At 44.1% G+C, this 21,802-nt stretch overlaps 1 protein-coding gene across 2 annotated transcripts; it reads right to left on the reverse strand.

The window, feature by feature from the left end:
• Window positions 1–1,438: 1,438 nt before the first annotated feature.
• LOC119724153 (zinc finger CCCH domain-containing protein 13-like) lies at window positions 1,439–21,291 on the reverse strand. Of its 2 annotated transcripts, none has more exons than XM_038195082.1 (15): window positions 21,091–21,291; window positions 20,444–20,567; window positions 18,071–18,168; window positions 17,326–17,443; window positions 16,660–16,816; window positions 15,630–15,781; window positions 14,389–14,582; window positions 13,720–13,941; window positions 12,805–13,454; window positions 10,572–11,793; window positions 8,945–10,386; window positions 8,024–8,176; window positions 6,676–6,888; window positions 5,606–5,784; window positions 1,439–3,461 (listed from the first exon to the last, which is right to left on the reverse strand). In XM_038195082.1, the coding sequence occupies exons 2-15, from the start codon at window positions 20,552–20,554 to the stop codon at window positions 3,291–3,293; spliced, it is 5,082 nt and encodes a 1,693-aa protein (XP_038051010.1). In that variant the 5' UTR covers window positions 20,555–20,567; window positions 21,091–21,291; the 3' UTR covers window positions 1,439–3,290. The 2 variants fall into 2 exon arrangements, with proteins under 2 accessions (XP_038051010.1, XP_038051009.1); XM_038195081.1 differs by having other exon boundaries at window positions 16,654–16,816.
• Window positions 21,292–21,802: the final 511 nt, after the last annotated feature.

Genomic DNA, 21,802 nt, shown 5'->3' on the forward strand with positions numbered 1-21,802 from the left:
CTGTGGTGCGATCTGAGGCAAGTTTCGACCACTTAAACCAATTTTTGTGGGCAAAAGGTCATCTTTTAAACATTATTTTAAAGTTTGGAGTCATTGAATCAGCTATTCTGAGCTTATGTTGGCTATATTTTTTTATTCGGGGACGAAAAGAGTGTGGGGGGGGGGACGACAAACGATATATTATACCCCACTTTAAAAAGTGTGTGTGTTTTTTTTGGGGGGGGGGGTGGGGGGGGGGGACTTGTCACCCCGCCCCCCACCGATTGACGCCCATGGCTTTATATACAGAGGAAGTCCAGTGTTTTGGGGGATATATTCACACACTTGGCAAATACAGGCCACCGGTCACGATGCCATGCGATGTATACTCATAGCTGCCAACATTTCAAAATCCCAATTAGTAATCAACCCGCGCGGTCATTTTCAACTGCTCGTTTTATCAAAAGCTTTACCAACATCGAGTACAGGTACATGGTTTACATGTACACATACATGTGCATACCCTTCTTCTTGTGAATAATAATGTAATGTAGGCCAAAAGATAATTTAATTTTTTTTTTTTTTTTTTTTTTTTTTTTTTTTTTTTTTAATTATTTTTTTTTAATGTCTGTATTTGTTTGTTGGAGTCAAATAAATAATAACAATAATAAAATATGCGCATATTTTTTTGGAGATGCATGCTATCGATGTGGAGTTTCGAGTTCGTATCAATGTTTTTACACACAATGATTTAGGGCCACCGTCATGACCGTATGCAATAGAAATATCCCGCCAACATACCTTGCAAACGCATGCTGATTTATCTTTTCTGGACGTTGTGACAAACTCAAACTGTAATACCAATTATTCCAACCATACTCTTATTAAATTCCATGATTAAATTGTCGCACTGATGGGTCTCAACCCGGCAAAAAGCGACCAAATGTGCTCACGATCGTCACTGAAAAGAACTCACATACAGTACACACAACCACACATCCACGAGATGCACACAAATGACACACCATTGAAAAATAGTTTTAGTCTGGTCCTCAAGTACTCCACTGCGCACACTGCATTGATGTCTATCAGGTGCTTGACTGCATTCTTATTAGACTTGTCACCAGTCCATCCATTATCGCGACATTTCGCCAGAAGTTTTCGGTCAAAAACGATACTTTACAAGTATTATTTTTTTTCATTAGGTAGAAAATGGGAAATTCGTAATGTTTTAGTGGCAAATCGTATTTTCGTAATTTAACAAACAATTCGTAATAATTACGAAAAATTAGTAACAGTTGGCAGCTATGTATACTGCATATCACTGGTCCCACGCTAAGTTTTGCTATTAAAGTACATGAATTTGCTATAAAAGCAATTATTTTTCTGTTACTCAGCCAAATGACATTGGGCCAATCGGAAAAGTAACAGCAGAAAAAAAGCAGACATAACTCTTTCCATAATAACCCAACCTGTTTATTGTATCAAACACTGATTAATTTTTCCCAAAACAATAACTATGGTATTTTTCAGCTTCTATTTTGAAAAAAAAAGGGAAAAAAAAACAAAAAAAACTGGTGCAACTTTTGAATGAGATTTCTCAATTTCAAGGGTGAAATTAAAGTAGAGACATTAAAAAAAAAAATCTTCCAGACCGTACACAGGCAATTCCTTCACAGCTGCCGTGATTTCATTGGTCGCTAAAACATGCCACATTCCAATTCCTGCCATCTGATTGGCCAGGCTGGTGTGACCCGAAAGGTCATTACGTCAGGAAGCTGTCTTGATGTATCGATCCATCTCTGACACCGAATACAAATGGCAGCAGTTGTTTGAGACAAACATTACATTAGAAATAATCGCTGTTAATAATGCATTCATATTTGCATCAATCTGTCAATGATACTAAAGTAGTACTTACGTTTTGTGGTAAATATTTCCTTCACGGTTCGATCACGCAAATAAAGCTGTTTTGACGTGAAATATAAGCTGCGGTTGTAACTGGTGTGGTGACAATTTGCCGAATGACAGTGAACCATTTTCAGGTACTAAGTTGTGAAAATGTTCTGTAAAAGTAGGATGTAAAATTGCTATCTGTGATCGTGCGTGTTAAACGTACGTCAAATTTGTCGTTATGGAATGCTCACGTGAACCATTTTCGAGGAAAGTGAGCCAGGCCTGGGAGAAGGTGACGTGGCGCTTTCTCAGCGTATGACTCAATTCGTGAACAATAGAGGGCGCTTTTTACCACTTTGGACAGCCCCAGTGGGCGGACCACACCGCATGCGCACACTGGGTTATGCGCTTTCGAATTTACGCACGACTAATTTCACTCTGAACTACACAGACCCACAGCATCTCTGCGTGAGAGTTGCACGTCGTCAGTAATGCGTTAGAATGTCCTCCCAGTGATCTCCCCAAACTCTCCCTTCGTAACCGTTGAGGGCGTACTTGTGCTTCGGAGTCCCTAACGCTGACGTGTAAACTGAACTGGGAGGGTAATATCTGTGAAAATTATGCGGCAACGGAAAAACAGGAGTGACCAAAGACACGAACCACGGAACAAAAAATTACCAGCAAACAATATTCCGGCTAGTTCACAATTTTTGCAAACTTTCTTAACGTTTAAGCATATGAACCAACACCGAAAGTTTGCTTATAACAATTGAAAAACAAAAGATATAAAACCACAGCCAACTACATTACTACTCTATAAAATTTAGGATTCTGCCAGTCGTTACAGCCGGGCCTTAAAATTCTAAAATAATCCATTAAATTAGAAATGGATACATGTTAATCTCAATCAGTAGGCAATTCTGTTACCCCTGATTAGCAGGCCGATAGTTCCAAGTAAAAACTACATGATTCCTGTCGCGACCAGTCATGGCGATTATGACTGTGGTAGCTTTGCAACAGCAATTGTGGTAAAGCGTCCTGCTCATGGACAAGATTCCCAATCACTTGATGCACATCCAGGAGACTCTGCTGAAGAATGTAAACAAAAGTTACAAGACTAAAGGAAATCCTGATAGCTTTCATACAGCAATTGCAGTAAAGCGTCCTGCTCATGGACAGAAGTGTCAAGATTCCCAATCACTTGATTCACATCCAGGAGACTCTGCTGAAGAATGTAAACAAAAGTTACAAGACTAAAGGAAACCCTATAGAGAGTGCCTTAAATGGCTACGAGAAACAAGTCACAAAAGTTTTCAGAATTCAACAAAATCAGTTGACGATCAAGGTTCGCCAGTCGACTCGTAAACTTGTGTCCAGTCGTGAGTAGTTCTCACTAGACCGCGCACTGAGCACGCTCACGTGCACACAGCGATCGGTGACGAACGCTCCGAGTGTGGCGCGCTGACGCCAGCAGCGGTCAGGTCTGGTGCCGGACCCATCTTCTTGCCTGCCCTGAAGAGCTGGACATTGAGCTTAAAGAGCTCCGCATCAAGAAGACTGGTGGAGAACACTTGGTCTGGTTCCGGCTAAGAAACGAAAAACGCACAGAAACAAAAGATGCTCATGATAACAACTGATCAATCATCCTCATGATTTTGAATCTGACTGTCTTATGACGACGTCATTTATATAGACCTTTGGGAAATGCTGTTAGCTACACTTTGATGCCCTGTTTGCTACCAAAGACTGTAAATCGTCCAAGATTGACAACGGTTTATGAAAAATGATGCAGTTTGAAAAGTTGCAAATTTAAAGAGTACGCGGGTACTGGAGGCACTGTGCAGTCGATAGGGGCCAATTACGGGCATGTGGGGTTACGCTCAGGAAGTTCTTCTCGCGTAATCTTTAAATTAGCAAGTTTTCAAGCTGCATCATTTTTCATAAACCGTTGTCAATCTTGGACGATTAACAGTCTTTGGTAGATTTACAGTCTTTGGTAGCAAACGGAATATCAAAAATTAGATAAAAAAAGGGGATAACAAAATTCCCCAAAGGATAATATACCGTAATTTCCTGCGGATAAGGCGCGTGGCGGATAAGGCGCAGGTCCCTTAAATCACCCAAAACAAATTCAAACGCCAACAGATAAGGCGCACCGCCGCATAAGACGCATGTTTGACCGCACACAGAAGAACACCAGGCGTCACCCGGTGTCGGTACATCGCCACAAAGGGGCCATTGTGTTGCCTTAGAACGATCACACTATTCGGAGGATGAATTAAGCCGTGTCCGCACTGGACTTTTTTTTTGGAAGGTTTTACCGAGACGATAGTAAAATGAGAAATGGTCAAATGTGACCACTGTCCGCACTTGGACTTTCGACACGGGAAAATTTACCCAGACCGCGTGGGAGAAGTAACCGAGCTGTCACAGTGTCAGTATAATTACTCACCGTACACAGAAAACAAATTGCCGATCACATTTTCAGCCGCCGATACGCACAGTAATATTACACACGCCATTTGCATGCACAACATAATCGTTTACACGATATTATTTCATCTTGGCACGCTAAATCTTGACGAAAAGGCCTGTAATTCTGACGCATTTGTGATGCACGTCGTCGAAGCCATGCCGCTGTACGATGTTCCGTGCGGCAGCAGAGCCATCAGTACTCGTTGGTTCCCATCGCATGCTTACAGAATCGAAGCTATGATGTGGGCCAGGAACCAGTGACTACGGCCTACGTACGGTACCGGACCATGATGTTCCGTGCATGACTACAGTAGCGTATCAGGACGAATTTGGATCGTAGAAAATAACATACATCGGTGGAGAAAGAGAATTTCCGCAAATTAATTCTCAGAACGTGATCTCTCTTCTCTGTGTATGTATTTGTCCGTTGAAATATATATTTTAACGAGATTTTACCGCTCGGACTTGATGATACACCGCAGCGTGTTTCTACAAAATGTTCGGCCACACGTGCACTGAGGTTCGTGCGGTCTCTGTATGCATAACATGGCGCTCGGGACGGAAGTACGCTTTCCTGAGCCGCTTTTACCGACTCGCACTGTTTTCATTTTGATCTTCAGGCTTGCAGACTTCGAAGATATCCTGTACAATAAACACCCTCAACGTTCACACAATAGAACTTGAGTGAATGCGATTTCCAAACGTTTAAGTAATTCTGATTGCAGCATTTTCGGAATGAAAAAACGGCCACAGAGAAAAACGTTTGTATGACGGCATTGTTGGAACGAAAGCACGGTCACTATAGGGGGATCAACGCATTGCGGCATTGTTGGAATGAAAGCACGATCATGGCGGGATCAACACATCGCGGCATTGTTGGAATGAAAATACGGTCACAATGTCTGGAGAGTTGAGCCTTGGTTGACCGCATTATTGATTGCGGCATTGAAAGAATTCTTCACACAAAGACCGTCACTTTGAACTCAAGCGACACCAGATAAGGCGCACCTGTAGATAAGGCGCAGCGATGTTTTTGTGGTCTAGAAAGTCAGATAAGACGCGTCTTATCCGCAGGAAATTACGGTAAATGACGTCATCTTAAGATGATCAGATTCAAACTTATGATCCCTCCAATGCGTGTGGACTTCCATTTTTTTGCGGCGTTTAGTTTATAATGCTCGGTTTGCCGATCGTGTAGACTCTACCAGTAATTTCTTAGAGCTTGTACTCAACTACAACTCAACTTCTGACCTACCTTGTCGACTTTGCCGAGCTGTTTACGGATCATGACGTCCCGCCGGGCACACAGGGCCCGTCGGCAGGGCCCAATGTCGGTCAGTAGGTGTTTTCGTTGGCGTAGCTTCCTCTGGGCCGAGGCGTTGAACGCTCCCAGCTGATTCTCAAACACTGGAGTCTGTATGGTGGATCCTTCCTCTAAGATTCCAGATTTAAAAAAGAAAATAAAACTTAGAACACCGTTTAAAAGGGCCCATGCCATGTAATTTTTTTAATGCAGTCCTAGAAAATGCCCCTTTGTGTCCTTAATTTTTTAATTTTCGTTTTGCCATTTTAAAGGGTATTTTGGTGCCTTTTCGGTTTTTATGCTAATGCAAATTTCCATATTCATGAGCAAAACTGTGATGTCATTCCAGGCAGAAACCTCAATGTTAAACCTATTTCAGCACAAAAAGTTGCTAGAATTTTCAATATTTTGCTGTTATCAATTTTCTTTTCTTTGATTCTTCGCTGTTGTGTAAGTACATGGCAGTAAGCCAATGAGCAACTATTTCTCACAAATGTTTTCAACTGAGCAAATGTTTGGGTTCACAATTTGAACAGAAAAAATCATAAATGAAAGAGTATCTTCCTGAAATAACATCACAACAACAGCGCCCTCTGTTTTCCGGTAAAGCATGGGAAAATGTTCAAGGTCAAAAGAAGTGCATTTTTAAATAACAAAATATGGATGTCAATTAGTTTTCATACATTTAAGAGTAGAAAGTTGCACAAATTGTGTTCCTAAGAAAAAAAAATCATCGCATTACCCCTTTAAAAATTCGACTTTACCAAAATATATGTATCATTATCCTGTGCATTGATGGCAAATAATGAAATTGACCTATCGCGGTGGATTTGCGTTTGGATCGTGTCAATGCAGCTTGTGAAATATTGTCCAATTACATGAAATACAAATGGACGCGGAACGCGCAAAATCTGAGACAAACAGAACTTAGTGTACAAAAACTCCGTAGGGTTGTCTAAGGGGCGTGGCTAACTCGCAAACGGCGATAGGTCAACACAAGTGACAGTGGGTTAGTTTCATACCTTGTGCAGCCTGCTGGCACACTCTCTCCACCTCCCCCATCAACTCGGGACCGGCCAGCGCCCTGGACACGCCCAACCGCGCCAGGACCTGGCCAGGCCGGAACTTGTCCAGTATGGACCCGGACTCCCCGCTGGGTTTGGACTGGGTTTGCAGCAGTGAGGTTTGCGACATGAGGCTGGCCCAGTCTACCGCTGTCAGGTCTGCTTGAGTGTCTGGAAAGAAGGAAACATTCAGGCTTAGGCGTCATCTAAAAAAATATCCGGGATATGATGCTGAAATTTTAAAAGTGCCTATAAGGCACACAGGAACATTTGTAATTTCCTGGAATTTGTAATTACCACAGGCAGAGCTTTTTAAAGGGAATGTACATCATTGGCTTTTGCTGTAATTTTCAGAAACGAACTATTTGAGGGGTTAGTATAATAGATCAATTATTGTTACACTGACATGTTTGAAGTTTTGTGTTCGAAAATGCCGGAAAAACCAAGAAAAACAAAAATGTTCAAGTAGTCTGGTTCCTTGACTGGTTCCTTGTAAGGTAAGGGAATCGGTCTAGCTGGCCTGCACCCGTCCATGAACATGTAACCAATAGCAAACAACATTTGGACTGAAAAAAGTTGTAAACTTGGAGCAGTAGTTGAAAAATAGTTAGGTTTTTCCAACGGTGGTCGGCCGACCACCGTTGGAAATGCATACAAAATACCATTTTTTTGAAAATGACTTCACACCAGGTGCCAGAATTTTACAGGATGCTTAAGACTGTCATTTACCAACACCTAGTAAGGTATTTTGTTAAAACTTGGTACATGTAGTTTTATTTTTTGATGTTTGCAAATGTTGTATATTCCCTTTAAGCTATGAGACCCCCAAAACTGGGCAAACATTTTCTGTTTTCTCAAAACGTGTAGTATCCACTGAGCTGAAACTTCAACAAGTAAGCTGTTACCAACCCATTCGAGATTTTGAGCAGTTTTGTTGCTTCAAACAAGAAAATGCAAAAATATAACTTTAACCAAACCCTGCCAGCAACACAGCAACACCCAACACTTGTCTAAATGACAAGCCTGCTCAGTTGAGCTAGATCGATCAGGTCAAAAGTCTCAAGGCCAAACTGCCTTGAGAGTCTGTGGTCATTAAAATGCAGCAGGATACAACTGTGGCATTGTTCAACGAGATTAGCTCTCATCATTTCAGAACTGGCCGTTTATGCAAAAGCACCAGACTTTTCCACCAGATGCACTGTGGTGCGTCTGGCAGGGTTAGGGTTCAAGTATGTAATCTTTCCCTTTGAGGACAAAAGTCTTCGGCCTACCGGGATAGCCTTCCCTCGTTTCAAGATCAACCTACCTTCTTGAGGTTTCGTTTCTTCCTCTTGCTTGCTCACATCTCTCTTTCCGTCGTCCAACATGTCATCAAATTCGTCGTCGCTGATCACCTCGTACATGTCAGAGGGGTGACTTTGCTCTCGCTTGACCGACGTCTCCCTTGAAGGTGGGATGCCTAGTTAAAGGTAATTTACCACATTTGCAAACATCAACAAACAAAAACACCCAATTATTATGACATACCTTACTTGACTGTGAGTGAATAATAGTCTCAAGCATCCTGTGAAATCATGGCACCTGATGTGCTTTTATTTTTACAAAAAGTGGACTTTTATTACCAATTTCCAACGAAAAACAATTATTTTTTCTTCAAATACTGCCCCAAATTTATCAAATTTTAGTTTCCCATATTGCAGTCGGTTACACTGTGAATGGGTGCAAGCCATATAGTCTGGTTGCCTGGCCTGAAAACTCCCGTCGTCTATTTTTGCTCCGTTTTGTCTAACGTAGGGTCAGGGAATCAGACTAAAAGAAAAGCATTATTTTTCTTGGTTTTTCCAGCATCTTTGAACGCAAAACTATACACAGGTCAGCGTAACAATATTTGTTATAAAATACTAACCCTAAAGTCCGTCCAGTTCTGAAAATTACACCAAAAGCAAATGTTGCATATTACAGGCGAGAAAATGGATTCCTTTATTCAATATCAATTAAGGCCCAATCTAAAAAAAAAAGCCATACAGACATTGCTTGATGTGAAACAGCATCTGTTTACATGATAGTGATCATGTCCTTTGATAACACATTCTCAAATTTGTAAGATTTTGATGTTTAATGCTGGAGGTGGATATGATTTTTTTTAAATTTAAGTTATTTCTTTTATATTTAAAATTCCACATGCCATGGTAGAGTGGTTGAAAAAAAAAATGGAAGTCATACTTACTACTGTTCTTGTCTTGGGAATCCTTTTCTCTTGAATTTTCTCTTGAAACTTTGCCCTCTTTAGGTATACTCGGCGCCTTGGTTGAGGAAGTGGAGTTTACTTCCTCTTGATCCAGTGCTGACTGGGTAAGGGCCGGGCCTGGATCCAGAGATGCAGCGGAACCTGGCTGCACCGGTATGTCTGAGCTGATAGAACTGTATCGACTGGAGCTGCTGCCGTAGCTCTGGCTCCGCAAAGATCTCCCTTCGAAGCCCTCTTGTTTTTCTCTATCATCGGATCGCCTGTCTTGCCTGTCCGACCTCTGTCTGTCTCTCTTGGATGGTTCCACAGATGGGTCTTGTTTGGTGGCAGCAGCAGGGTCTGCCGGGAAAGGCAGCAACTTCGGTGGATCTTCCGCCGGTGGGCTTTGGTTGAGGAGCTCATCGCTTCCGCCTTCCGACCAGTCGCTGAAGACTTCCTCAGCGGGCCTGCCCGGGGAGCTCTCCTTGAGCGGGGTGCTCTCCTTGCTATCTTGAGTTGAGCTTTTGGAAAGCGCTTCAACTGCCTTGGTGTCTGGTGGAGAAGCGGCGGTCCTTTGATCCTGATCTCGATCCAAGTATGACTTCTCCTGGGAACGGGAACGATCACCTCTACTGCCGACTGTGGCTGGAGAATCAGATGCTCGGCCAGGGGGTTGGGGCTGCTTTGGCAACTCCCGTGATGACCCCTCAGAAGACCTCTCGGACCGCAGCCTCTTATCCTGATCACTGGGTTTGTCCCTCTGAGAGCTGCTGGAACCCCTGGAATCCCCCCTTCTAGATCTAGAATCCTCTCGTCTGTCTCTAGACCCGTCTCGTCTCACAGCATCTGATCGCCCACCTGTGCGTGTCCCCCTCTGCTGCTCAGTCCCTTTCTGCTTGTCCATTTTGTGGCTGTCAGTTGAGCTATCTCTTGATCTTCTGGACTCCTCAAAGCTTGGATCAGCTTGTCTGGCAAAGCCTTCCCTCTCTTGAGCTCTACCACGATCTGGACCTTCTTTTACTCCTCGACTATCCCGTCCTTTCTCTGAGCCTCGGTCTCTCTGAGGATCGCCATCTCTACCCCTCTGTGGCTCCCTACCCTTCTCCTGAAACCTATCTCGGTCTGGACCTTTACCCATCTCACTTCCCCTTCCTCTGTCTCCACTACGGTCAGAGCCTCTCCCTCTTTGATCACCCTTCCCTGGATCAAGTCCCCTGTCACCCTTTAGTGGTGGTGGTTCTCTCCCTTTAGTCTGCCCCCTGCCTCTTTCTGGCCCTTTGTCCCTTCTCTCCATGACAGGATCCCGTTCAGGTCCCCTGCCAGCATTAGGCCCTCTTCCTCGGCCCAGTGGGCTTGGGCTGGCCTTAGGCACCCGGCGATTATCCAGGCTGTCTGATCTCGGTACATCACGCTGCCTGTCTAGCGACGACTGTCCGCGATTCCTAAAATCCAACAAACAAATTTAAGTTAATGATTCAAAGTTCAATGTTTGTTAACATCACAAGCCAAGCATTTTCATCAGTTTCTTGACTGAGTACATTTATTTCTAGATATGATAATGTTGGGTTTCAAGAGTTTTGTGGCTACGCCTCTACATAAACAAGCATCCAATTGAGAGAGGACAAACCTTGCAAACTGCTGCTCTCTCCCTGGGATATCCTCCAATTCCTTCCTGCCACTGTTCCGGCTCCTTTCCCACTCATCCCGACGAGACTCTCGCTCCTGCTGCTGTCGTCCCCGAGGTTCCCTAGATTCCCGTTCTTGGTCTGGTCTCTGACTTGACCGTGGATCAGCCCTGAGGTCCACTCTTGGGTCTGCTCTGGGATCTGCCCGAGGAGGTAATCTCAAGTTCGCTCTTGGGTCCAATCTAAGGTCATCCCGCTGGTCTCTCCTAGGATCACCCCTCAAGTCTAAACGAGGATCCGCTCTGGGATCGACTCGAGACCTGGAGTCTGCTCTAGGGTCTGACCTCAGATCTCTTCTAACATCTCCCCTTGGATCAGCTCTGGGGTCTGCCCGGAGGCCACCCCTGATATCTCCCCTTGGGTCTCCCCTTGGATCTCCCCTTGGGTCTCCCCTGACATCTCCTCTGAGGTCTCCTCTTACATTTCCCCTGGGGTCTCCTCTTGGATCTTCCCTGGGGTCTCCCCTAAACTCGTCCCTGGGATCTCCTCCTCGATATCCCCTAAGGTCTCCCCTGGGATTCCCCCTCGGGTCTCCCCTTGGATTTCCCCTGGGCTCTCCTCTTGGATCACCCCTGGGGTCTCCCCTTAGGTCTCCCCTAGGGTTTCCCCTTGCATCTCTTGGGTCTCCCCTCAGGTCTTCCCTGGGGTTTCCCCTTGGGTCAACCCTTGGATCTACCCTTGGGTCACCCCTTCGGTCTCCCCTGGGGTCTCCCCTTGAATCTCCCCTGGGGTTCTCCCTCGGATCACCCCTAGGGTTTCCTCTTGGGTCTCTTCTTACATCTGCTCTTGGGTCTTCCCTGCCTTCTTGCCTAAGGTTTCCTCTAGTGTCCCTAAGATCGCCCCTGGTGTCAGCTCTGGGATCGCCCCTTGGGTCAGCCTTTGGATCTGCCCCTCTCGAGTCCCTCCTCAGGTCACCCCTGGTATCTCCTCTTGTGTCTCCCCTGGCGGCACCCCGTGGGTCATCTCTCACGTCGCCCCTCTGGTACCCGCGGGAATCGGTCTTGGGCTGCCCTCTGGATTGTGCTCTGCCATCTGCTCGGGGGTCTGAGCGCGAGTCTGACCGCTGTCTGGATTGTTGTTGGAAGTCTGCTTGCGGCAAGTCATTTCGACCGTCGCCTCTTGGTGGATATATGCCACTTGGATGCCCTTTTTGACCTTGATAATCTGTGAAAAACATACATCATTTTCCATCAGTCATCATTTTCCATCCGGCATAACCTTCTTTTCTATGTGATGTAAAATATGCAATCTCTGTCTTTCATTTGGAATGTAAATAGTGCAACTGTTTTGAAAAGTGGTTAATTAGTGGTTAAAATTTTAACTTTCTTCTCTCATGCAAACGAAGCTGTGCAGAATACAGGGTGAGTCAGAATGATCTGGACCCAAGTTCACCAGTTTTTGGTGGCAAATTGACTTTATTGAGAAAAAAACTGAGTGTTTCATATGAATGGTTAGTACCTTGTCTTCCCCAGGAATTTTGAATTTTTCAAATAAGTGGCTGTGGTGAGGAGTTATGCCATTCTAATTGAAGTGGCTCATTTTCCAGTCTGCACACGGAATTGGTTTTGCCTTTTTTAATTGTGTCAATAACTTCAAGTGAGTCAGTCACCATGACTAGGTTTTTATTTGTTATTACACTGCTTCACATCAGTACGCGATTTCAACCAAAATTTGTTGAACCATGGAACCGAGGTCAGGGTGGTTTTTTGATAGCGCTTTTCTTTAATTTGGGTAGCGATTTTCTTTAATTTGGGTCTAGATCGTTCCAACTCACCTTGTACAACAATACTGAACACCCTTACATTCTATACGCAGTAGAAGTGTGACGTCACGCAGAGTCGTCGCCAATAGTGAAGTGTCCAAACAATGTCTCGTCCGCCTTTTTTACCATAGGGTTTGCACGAGCGATTTAAGTGAACATTTTCTATTTGAAATTTAGAAGAAATAAGACTGGAAAATTTGACAGTGCTTCGTTGCTGACTGCAGTTATCACTCAGAATGTGATGCATTCCTGTAATTTTTTTTTTTTTCTGAAAGAAAATTGATGAAAAAATGGGCATTGATACGTAAGCCACGTTTGTTTAGACACATCACCTCGGGCGAAGTGTGACCGCGGTGTCACATGACGTAACCACTTTTACGGCATGTTAAAGCAGATGATGATTTTTTTCTCACCAGAACTCTGTCTGTCAGCGTACTTCTTTCCTACGTTATCTCTTGAGCCACTGCTTGATCTTGACAACGTAGCCGGTGGTTGTTTCTGAGTGGGCGAGGGTGACGGCCTTCTGACAGCTCTTGGAGATGGGGATCTACGTTTGACGGCAGGTGAGTAGGCCCCGTGTGAGCCTGATGGCGACATACTTCGCTGGAGTAGTTTCTTGGCCCCGGCCCGGCCTGAGGGTGGTGACCGGACAGGAGGGCTTTTAGGTCGGCCGCGACGGTCTCGCGGTGAGGATGACGGCTGTTTGGTCTGCCTTACCGGCGACGGTGACTGATACCGAGGGCGTTTCCTCGTTGCCCTGCGTGGCGACTCCGAGCGAGTGGAGCTTGAGGTGGACTGGGACGAGTGTTCCCTGGGTGGGAATGAACCCGACCGGGCTGGGCTGGGGGTGCTAGGGCGTCGTCTGGTGGTCCTCTGTGGGGGCGTCTCGTAGTGTTTGGGTTTGTGTTTGATTGGCGAGGGGCTCCTGGAGTGGGACGGAGAACGAGGACGCTTAGAGGATGGGGTCATCTTGCGATACTGGGCAGGAGGTGTAGGGGAACGGGCGGGCTTGCGTCTGGCAGGGGCTGCTTCGTCATCGCTGCTTTTATTGCCCGAGAAAGTCCTGAAGAAAATTAAAAGGCATCAGGTAACGGGTTATTCTATGCACTTATGAAGAGTGGTAGCAACACATTTAGCCGTGACCAATACACAGAATAAGAAACACAATGTGCACCTGAGATTCACCTCTGACAGTACCCCAAAATTAACACGTAAAAGCACCCTCATTTTCCAAAAAAAAAAAAAAATGGCCGATTGAGATTCTATCCAGAATTTTGCAGTAATTAAGGATGACACAGAGTACAAACACCCCCTGGATTTCTACTCACCTTCTCTTCGCCACATCCCTCTCCTTGGACTTTTTCCCCATCTCAGCTTTGCCCTTATATTTCTGGGGGGTAGCGTCACTGTCGGAGCCTTGTTTGGTAGGTCTAGGGCTTGGGGTGCGAGGGCGAAGTGCAGCTGCCGTTGGTTTGCCCCCTCGAGGGGAGTGGCCAGGCCCTCCCCCTTTTTTCTTCGGGGGATGCTCAGAAGATGCATCCCGCTCTTGCCTGTTAATAAGACAGAAAGCAATTGTAAATTGGTATTGAAATGGTTTCAATTGGTTTGAATTGGTCCAATTGAGAAAAGGTCAGAATTTCCAATTGGAAAATGAATTGGTTCCAATTGGTAAATGAATAGGTTCCAATTGGTAATTGAATAGGTTCCAATTGGTAAATGTATAGGTTCCAATTGGTAAATGAATTGGTTCCAATTGGTAAATGAATAGGTTCTAATTGGTAAATGCATAGGTTCCAATTGGTAAATGAATTGGTTCCAATTGGTAAATGAATAGGTTCCAATTGGTAAATGCATAGGTTCCAATTGGTAAATGAATTGGTTCCAATTGGTAAATGAATTGGCTATTTTCAGTAGGGTGTCAAGTCGCCTCGGACATCAACCTGTTAAACACTTATTCAGAATTTCTATTTCGAAGACATTTTTTTATTTCAACTTACTTTGTCACATCCTCGGACTTGCGCCGTTTGCGTTTCTTGCCGGCGTAAGCTGTGGGCGGAGACGGATCCTCTGGGGTGGGGGAACGTCGCTTCTCAGCCTTGTTGCGTCCTTTCTTCTTCTTAGGGTGTTTCTTTCGGACTGGGGAGGGGGAATGGGAGGAGCGATAGGACCCTACCCCATCATCATCAGATCCCTGTTTGTAAAACCAAGTAGAAGGGTTACCAGACTCAGGGAAATCATATAGGATCAAGTACCAAGTAACCTTCTGTTGCCAACAACAGGCTCGATTTACTCAGTTGATTGATTAACCCCAACTCCCTAGGCCTTTTTGCTAGGATGTAGCCTCAATCCTGCAACATCCTCCAATTGGCCTTGCAGAAAAAAGCATTTAGCCTCAATCCTGCAAATTCCTCCATTATTTCTTGAATATGGTCCGTAGAGGGGTGACCACTGCCTGAATCCTGCAAAATCCTGCGGCAGTGACTGCCAATATGTTGAGGCTTGGCCAGTGACATCCTAGAGCAGTACGGAGGATTTCAAGCATGATCCAGGCCTATATTTATGCATGGCTGGGCAAAAACAACACAAGGTCCGGCCCAAGACCTTGACAAAATGCATCCCACAAAAATCAGTAACACACTTTTGCCATGTAACCTCAATCTTCAAAATTCCTCCACTTTGGCAAAGAGGATTTTGAAGGATTCAGGGCGGTTAGGGTTAATGAATGTAAAAATACAATCTGTAACTGTTTTACTAACGAAATATAAAAATGACAAAATTTACAACGGATCAAAGTTTGAGAATGCCAGTGACCCTGTACAAACTGCAACATGTACTTTTAGGCCAAAAAAAAAGTCTCCGGTTTCTGGTATGGAGCTTGCCCAAAAAGTGTTGCGGCGATGCGGCTTTTTTTTTTTTTTTACCTGATTTTTTTGCTTCAAATGTCGGCTGATGACTGCAAATGGTGCCCGACTAAACTTAGTGCAAATATATGGGAGTCCAGAGAGGCCACATAAAGCTTATTCTCGACCATAACCCAATCTAAAAACACGTTAAAATTGTGCAGCAGCAGAATTCCAGTCAAACCAGTGAGTTTGGCGGTTTTGAGACATCATCTTTCATTGAAAAAAAAACTTTTTCATTTTGCCGACGCGCATGGCTACGGCGACGCGCGCGCATACCAGAAACCAGAGACTTTTTTTTTTTTGGCCTTAGGCAGGGAATGTCACAAATGGCTGACCTCCTTTTGCAGGATGTGTTCTGCCTGCTCCCTGGCCTGGTTCTCCTCTTCCTCCATCTGTTGTAGCTCTCTTTGTATCTGTTGCCGCTTCATCTCCAGGGTGAGCGCCTGGCGATAGTCCAGACTGGCCTCGTCGTCCCACATGTCATCATCTGTCGAGACGAAGGGATTAAAGGTCGATTAAAGGTTGGGGTTCGAACCCAGCTGCTGACAACATGTTGTGTCCTTGGGCAAGCCACTTAACCCCCATTTGCCTCTCTCCACCCAGGAGTACAAATGGGTGCCGGCATTAGCTGGGGTGTAACCTGGTTAGGGTTCGTGACTTGTGATCAGAGGGTCAGGGGTTCGATCCCAGCTGCTGACAACATGTTGTGTCCTTGGGCAAGCCACTTAACCCCCATTTGCCTCTCTCCACCAAGGAGTACAAATGGGTACCGGCATTAGCTGGGATGTAACCTGGTTAGAGTTCATGACCCATGATCAGAGGGTCAGGGTTCGAAACCCAGCTGCTGGTCATATGTTGTGTCCTTGGGCAAGCCACTTAACCCCCATTTGCCACTCTCCACCCAGGATCACAAATGGGTACCAACATTAGCTGGGGTGTAACCTGGTTTAGGGTTCATAAGTAAGAGGGTCAGGGGTTCGAACCCAGCTGCTGACCATGTTGTGTCCTTGGGCAAGCCACTTCACCCCAACTTGCCTCTCTCCACCCAAGATTATGGTTACCAACAGTAGCTGGGGTGTAACCAGGTTAGGGTCCATGAGTAAGAGGGTCAGGGGTTCGAACCCAGCTACTGACAACATGTTGTGTCCTTGGGCAAGCCACTTCACCCCAACTTGCCTCTCTCTCCAACCCAGGAGTATAAATATGTATCAGCGTTGGCTAGGGTGTCACCTGCGATGAACTGGCATCCCATTCAGGGGGAATAGAAATATTCTCAATGGTTTAATGCGAGGGAAACTGGAGATAAGCGCCGGCCTAATGGGCCATGCTGGCTCTGGGCAGACCTTACGTTTTACTTACACTCACCTGCCGCAGGTATCCCATCGATACCTCCCCACTCGTCCGCATCGCTGGCCTCCGGGGAAGGGGTCGCCGCCAACTTCGTGACCTTTGACCCCTGAGCTTTGTGCTTCCGCTCGGAAGACGTCTCCTTCGCACGGTGTGCTTTGTATTTCATTTTGTCCTGGAATTCAAGAATTGCATTCAATAACTTAACATAATAATAATTTGGGGGAGGGGGCCTAATCGTGGAGGATTCTGGAGGAGTGCAGCTGAATTTTGGGGGATGCATTGTGTCAAGTTCATAGCCTGTACCCAACATTGTTTATGTTCAGTCGTGCATAACTGAGCCCTGCATTATGCTTGATATCATCCGCACTGCTTCTGAAAGTCATCGGCACTGCCTCAACCCATTAACAGTGATTGTTGGAGGTTTTTGAAGGATTGAGGCAATGGTCACCCCTCCACTGAACAAATTTAAGAAATATTAGATAATTTTGGAGGACTGAGGCTGAATCTAGGATTTTGCCGGATTGAGAAGGGTTCCTAGCCAAAAGGGCCTAGGGGGTAAGGGTTATTAGCAACGTAGAAATTGGCAATTCCATTTTGGGATTTTCGGAGGTGATGCATGGAAGGGGGGGGGGGAGGGGATGGAGGGGCTGGGGCGGTGGGGGCTTGAAAGAAGGGTCCTACCTTTAGGGGCGGAGATAAAGATGAGGAGGGGGATCTTTCACGATCTCGTTCGCGTTCTCTCTCTGCCCGCTTACTCTCAACACGATGACGCAGATCTACTGGCTCAGCTTCTGGAGATCTGGCAAATTTCACGTGGAACAATAGAATCTCAGATGGAAATTTAAATACTTTGTGATGAAACAAACTTTAGCGGGTAAAGCAAACCTGGTATTTTTTAATAATGGACTGAAACAATTTTTTTTTTTGAAAACACCGAATGTTACCGATATACCGACGAACTCGGTATGTAATTTCATTGCTGCAATGTTTCCACTAACATGTAAATATGGCCAGCTGTGTGCAAAAGCCTTTAAAAAAAGTGACAGAAACAACTTTGGGAGATCTGCATGTATACATACATATATACTGCTATGTACTGCAGAACAACGAAGCACCAAACAAAAGAAAATTCACCACAGCAAAATATCCAAACTCTGGCAACTTTTGGTGCTAAATAACATCAAGGTTTCACACTTTTGCTCATGTATATGGAAATTTGCATTCGCATAAAAAAAACACAAAAAAGGCACCAAAATACATGTACCCTTACAAATGGCAAAACTAAAATTGAAAATAAGGTCAGTGGGACACAACAGTGCATTTTCAACGATTGCATTACAAAAAATACATTGTATGAAATTACATTGCAGGGATTCTTTAACTATTTTGGTGCACATTTGTGGAAGCAAAAAATACAAGGCAGTACCTTGTTCTTTGTCCCGGCTGGAAGCGTGACGTATTTCCAAAAGAAGAACTGCCTTCTCGGGCCCAGCTACGACCCTGCTCCCCACGGCCAGCATCTCGCTGTAAGATTAACATAGGAAAGATTTCCATATAAGAAGTTCACTAATTTTCCTCTGTATTGACTAACAAGCCCCAAACAATAGTCCAAACAATTTTTTTTTAAATAAACAATTAACCCTAACCGCTCTGAATCCTCCAAAATCCTTTTTGCAAATTGGAGGAATTTGCAGGATTGAGGTTACATGGCAAAAGTGCGTTGCTGATTTCGGAGTACGCACTGTGTCAAGGTCTTGGGCCGGACCTTGTGTTGTTTATGCATAAATTTAGCTGATTATACTTGAAATCCTCCGCACTGCTCCAAGATGTCACTGCCTCTGCCTCAGCCTATTGACAGACATAGCCGGAGGATTTTGCAGGATTCAGGCAGTGGTCATCCCTCCATGGACCATATTCAAGATATAACGGAGGAATTTGTAGGATTGAGGCTATATGCATAGCTGCCAACATTTCAAAATCCCAATTAGTAATCAACCCGCGCGGTCATTTTCAACTTCTCGTTTTATCAAAAGCTTTACCAACATCGAGTACAGTTACATGGTTTACATGTACACATACATGTGCATACCCTTCTTGTTGTGAATAATAATGTACTGTAGGCCAAAAGATAATTTTATATATATATATATATATGCAATAAATTCAGAATATGAGTTAAACAAACTTTGGCATATCTCTCTTCTGGACAGACTGTTTCGTACCATAAGGCACTCATCAGCAGAAATATATATATATTATATATTTTATTTTTTTTTTTAAATTAATTTTGTTTTAATGTCTGTATTTGTTTGTTGAAGTCAAATAAATAATAACATCAATAACATGTGCGCATATTTTTTTGGAGATGCATGCTATCGATGTTGAGTTTCGAGTTCGTATCGTGTTTTTACACACAATGATCTATGGCCACCGTATGCAATAGAAATATCCCGCCAACATACCTTGCAAACGCATGCTGATTTATCTTTTCTGTCCGTTGTGACAAACTCAAACTCTATTACCAATTATTCCAACCATACTCTTATTAAATTCCATGATTAATATCTTGCACTGATGGGTCTCATCCCGGCAATAAGCGACTAAATGTGCTCACGATCGTCATTGAAAAGTACTCACACATACAGTACACACAACCACACATCCACGAGATGCACACAAATGACACACCATTGAAAAATATTTTTAGTCTGGTCCTCAAGTACTCCACTGCGCACAATGTATTGATGTCTATCAGGTGCTTGACTGCATTCTTATTAGACTTGTCACCAGTCCATCCATTATCGCAACATTTCGCCAGAAGTTTTTCGGTCAAAAACGATACTTTACATTTTTTTTTTTTCGTTAGGTAGAAAATGGGAAATTCGTAATGTTTTATTGGCAAATCGTACTTTCGTAATTTAACAAACAATTCGTAATAATTACGAAAAAATCGTACTAGTTGGCAGCTATGTATATGCTAGTTTTCCATGAGGCCAATTGGAGGATTTTGCAGGATTGAGGCTACATCCTAGCAAAAAGGCCTAGGGAGTTAGGGTTAAGCTATTGATCATGGACAATTTTCTAAATGAAAACCAGGCTCCATGGATAAACGAAACAGATTCATGTTATGACCTTTTTGAAAATGTAATTTACACCGTAAAGCTACACTCTTATATCTTGCTGTGCACACTTGTATCTTGTGACGCACCGATGTGGTAGTATTATCATGTAATAATAATAATAATAATAACAGAGTCTTATATAGCGCACGTATCTACCAACAATTAGGTACTCAAGGCACTGGAAATTATGTAAATTATTAAAGAAAGGTAAATAAAGTTTATGAGAAATATGAGACCCATTATGTCATATTGCAGCCACTGCCAGAAACACCGGGGCAAACCTCTTCTCTTAGCAATAAGTGTTACTGGGTTCTTTAGCGTGCATTACACAACACACAGGACCTACGGCTTTACGTCCCATCCGAAGGACGAAGCAATAATGGTAAAGTGCCTTGCTCAAGAGCACAAGCACCATGTTCCCACGGTCGGGATTCGAACCCATGTACCACGGCACATGAGTCGAACACCGTAACCATTGGACCACAGCTACTAGTGTCGACCTATCGACATTCTGTACAGCAACTTCTGATATTGAAATTATGGGGTTTCTTTAACTGGTACCCGTGTTTTTTTTTCAGTCGGGTACCCAATTTCCCTACTACCCGTAAATGCACACCCTTAAAGAGAGGCGCACGAGCTGATGTCTAGTCCACTTTCTGAGATTCTGCGAGACTTACCGCACTTTCCCTTGATGACCCAGGGCCGAGTCTCTCAAAGACGCTGGGTCGTCGACTCTCCGACGAGTCCGGGGCTGCCTTTGTGTTATCCACTGTCACTTTGCGTCGCATTACACGGAGTAACCTTTCAAACACAGAACACAATGATGGTCACTTTAGTCAACAATTTGAAATTTTGGCAAGAATGAAATATGATAAATATGAGCTACTGTTTTTTCTCACCTTATCAAATAAGACTTTTTGCTATTTCAACTGCACGTGTGCACTTCATAATTCAACAATTTTAGTCATGAGACAAACAGCTTGCCACAAGCATGCAAAATCATAGCGATTAGCGGGTGCCAACAAAATCAAAGACAAATTCTTGTTTTGATGTTCTAAATTTGTTATTATTTGTTTACGAGAACTTTACGAGATTAGTAATTACTAGCCATCAAACTTTAATAAATCGAACATTTTATTCCAGAATATCAACCTTGTTCCTAAGTTATCTGCCTTTTTATTAAACAAAAACGAAATCAAGGGGTTTGGTCAACTCGGCCCTAATTCCAACGTGCATTAAAATGATAGAATTAGGCGGCCTACTACTGCAACACAATTCCACAAAGAAAAGAAAACACATTTCTAACACAGTAGGCCTAACTCACTATTATTGGCAGACTGCGCAGCACCAGAACCGTCTTTGGAATTTCGACTAGATCTTCTCCTCCATTAAGGTGTGCTTATCGGCCATTTTACCATAAGATATGGACACGTAAATTCGAAGTGAAACTGAAAACAGAACGTCGGAAAAATGCGGCACAGCCAGGAACCGAATTTACCGAGATTGTTTGTGTCGCATGAGGGCGCTATTACTCAACACTGGACGCAGCGCGCGCGCGCTCGAGTACGAGCCAAGTTCGCGTAGTTCTTGTTTTCAGTTGTTTGGCGCCCTACTCAAATAAAAGGAAAAGTGTACAATAACCACTGGTAAACCTAGAATTTTGTCGCTTTTTTCAGACAAAAAGCCATTATTATTCTATTTTTCCCTGCAAGATTCCGTGTAGATTACACATAAAAAGCTAAAATTTGGTGGTTGGAGCTTTCCAAAAATTTAATGACTTCGCCGCAAAATTTAACGAACACAATTTCTGTAAGCTGTTACTCAGTTGCAAGTAATTGCATCCTCAACAGAGCAACTTATCTCTGTCTTTAAGTAAAGTCGAGTGTTTTTTAGCGAGTTAAATTCAATCCAGTGTCTTGTATCCCCCACCCATCCCAAATACAGGCAGAACCAGTCCCCCCCCCCCCCCCCGAGGGCTGGGGGGGGGGGGGGGATTTAGAAGATGACCACTTATCTGTAGAGTCAGTGGCGCATTG

The sequence above is a fragment of the Patiria miniata genome, unplaced genomic scaffold, assembly GCF_015706575.1.
Source record: "Patiria miniata isolate m_02_andy unplaced genomic scaffold, ASM1570657v1 HiC_scaffold_18, whole genome shotgun sequence".
NCBI classification, from domain to species: Eukaryota; Metazoa; Echinodermata; class Asteroidea; order Valvatida; family Asterinidae; genus Patiria; species Patiria miniata.

Coding starts and splice junctions, on each gene's coding strand:
- LOC119724153 (XM_038195081.1), bottom strand. CDS start 20,554: ATGCGACGCAAAGTGACAGTGGATAACACAAAGGCAGCCCCGGACTCG. Junction 6,889..8,023: donor AGAAACGAAACCTCAAGAAG/GTAGGTTGATCT, acceptor CCTTCTTTCCAG/ACACTCAAGCAGACCTGACA. Junction 3,462..5,605: donor AGCTCGGCAAAGTCGACAAG/GTAGGTCAGAAG, acceptor TTCGTTTCTTAG/CCGGAACCAGACCAAGTGTT.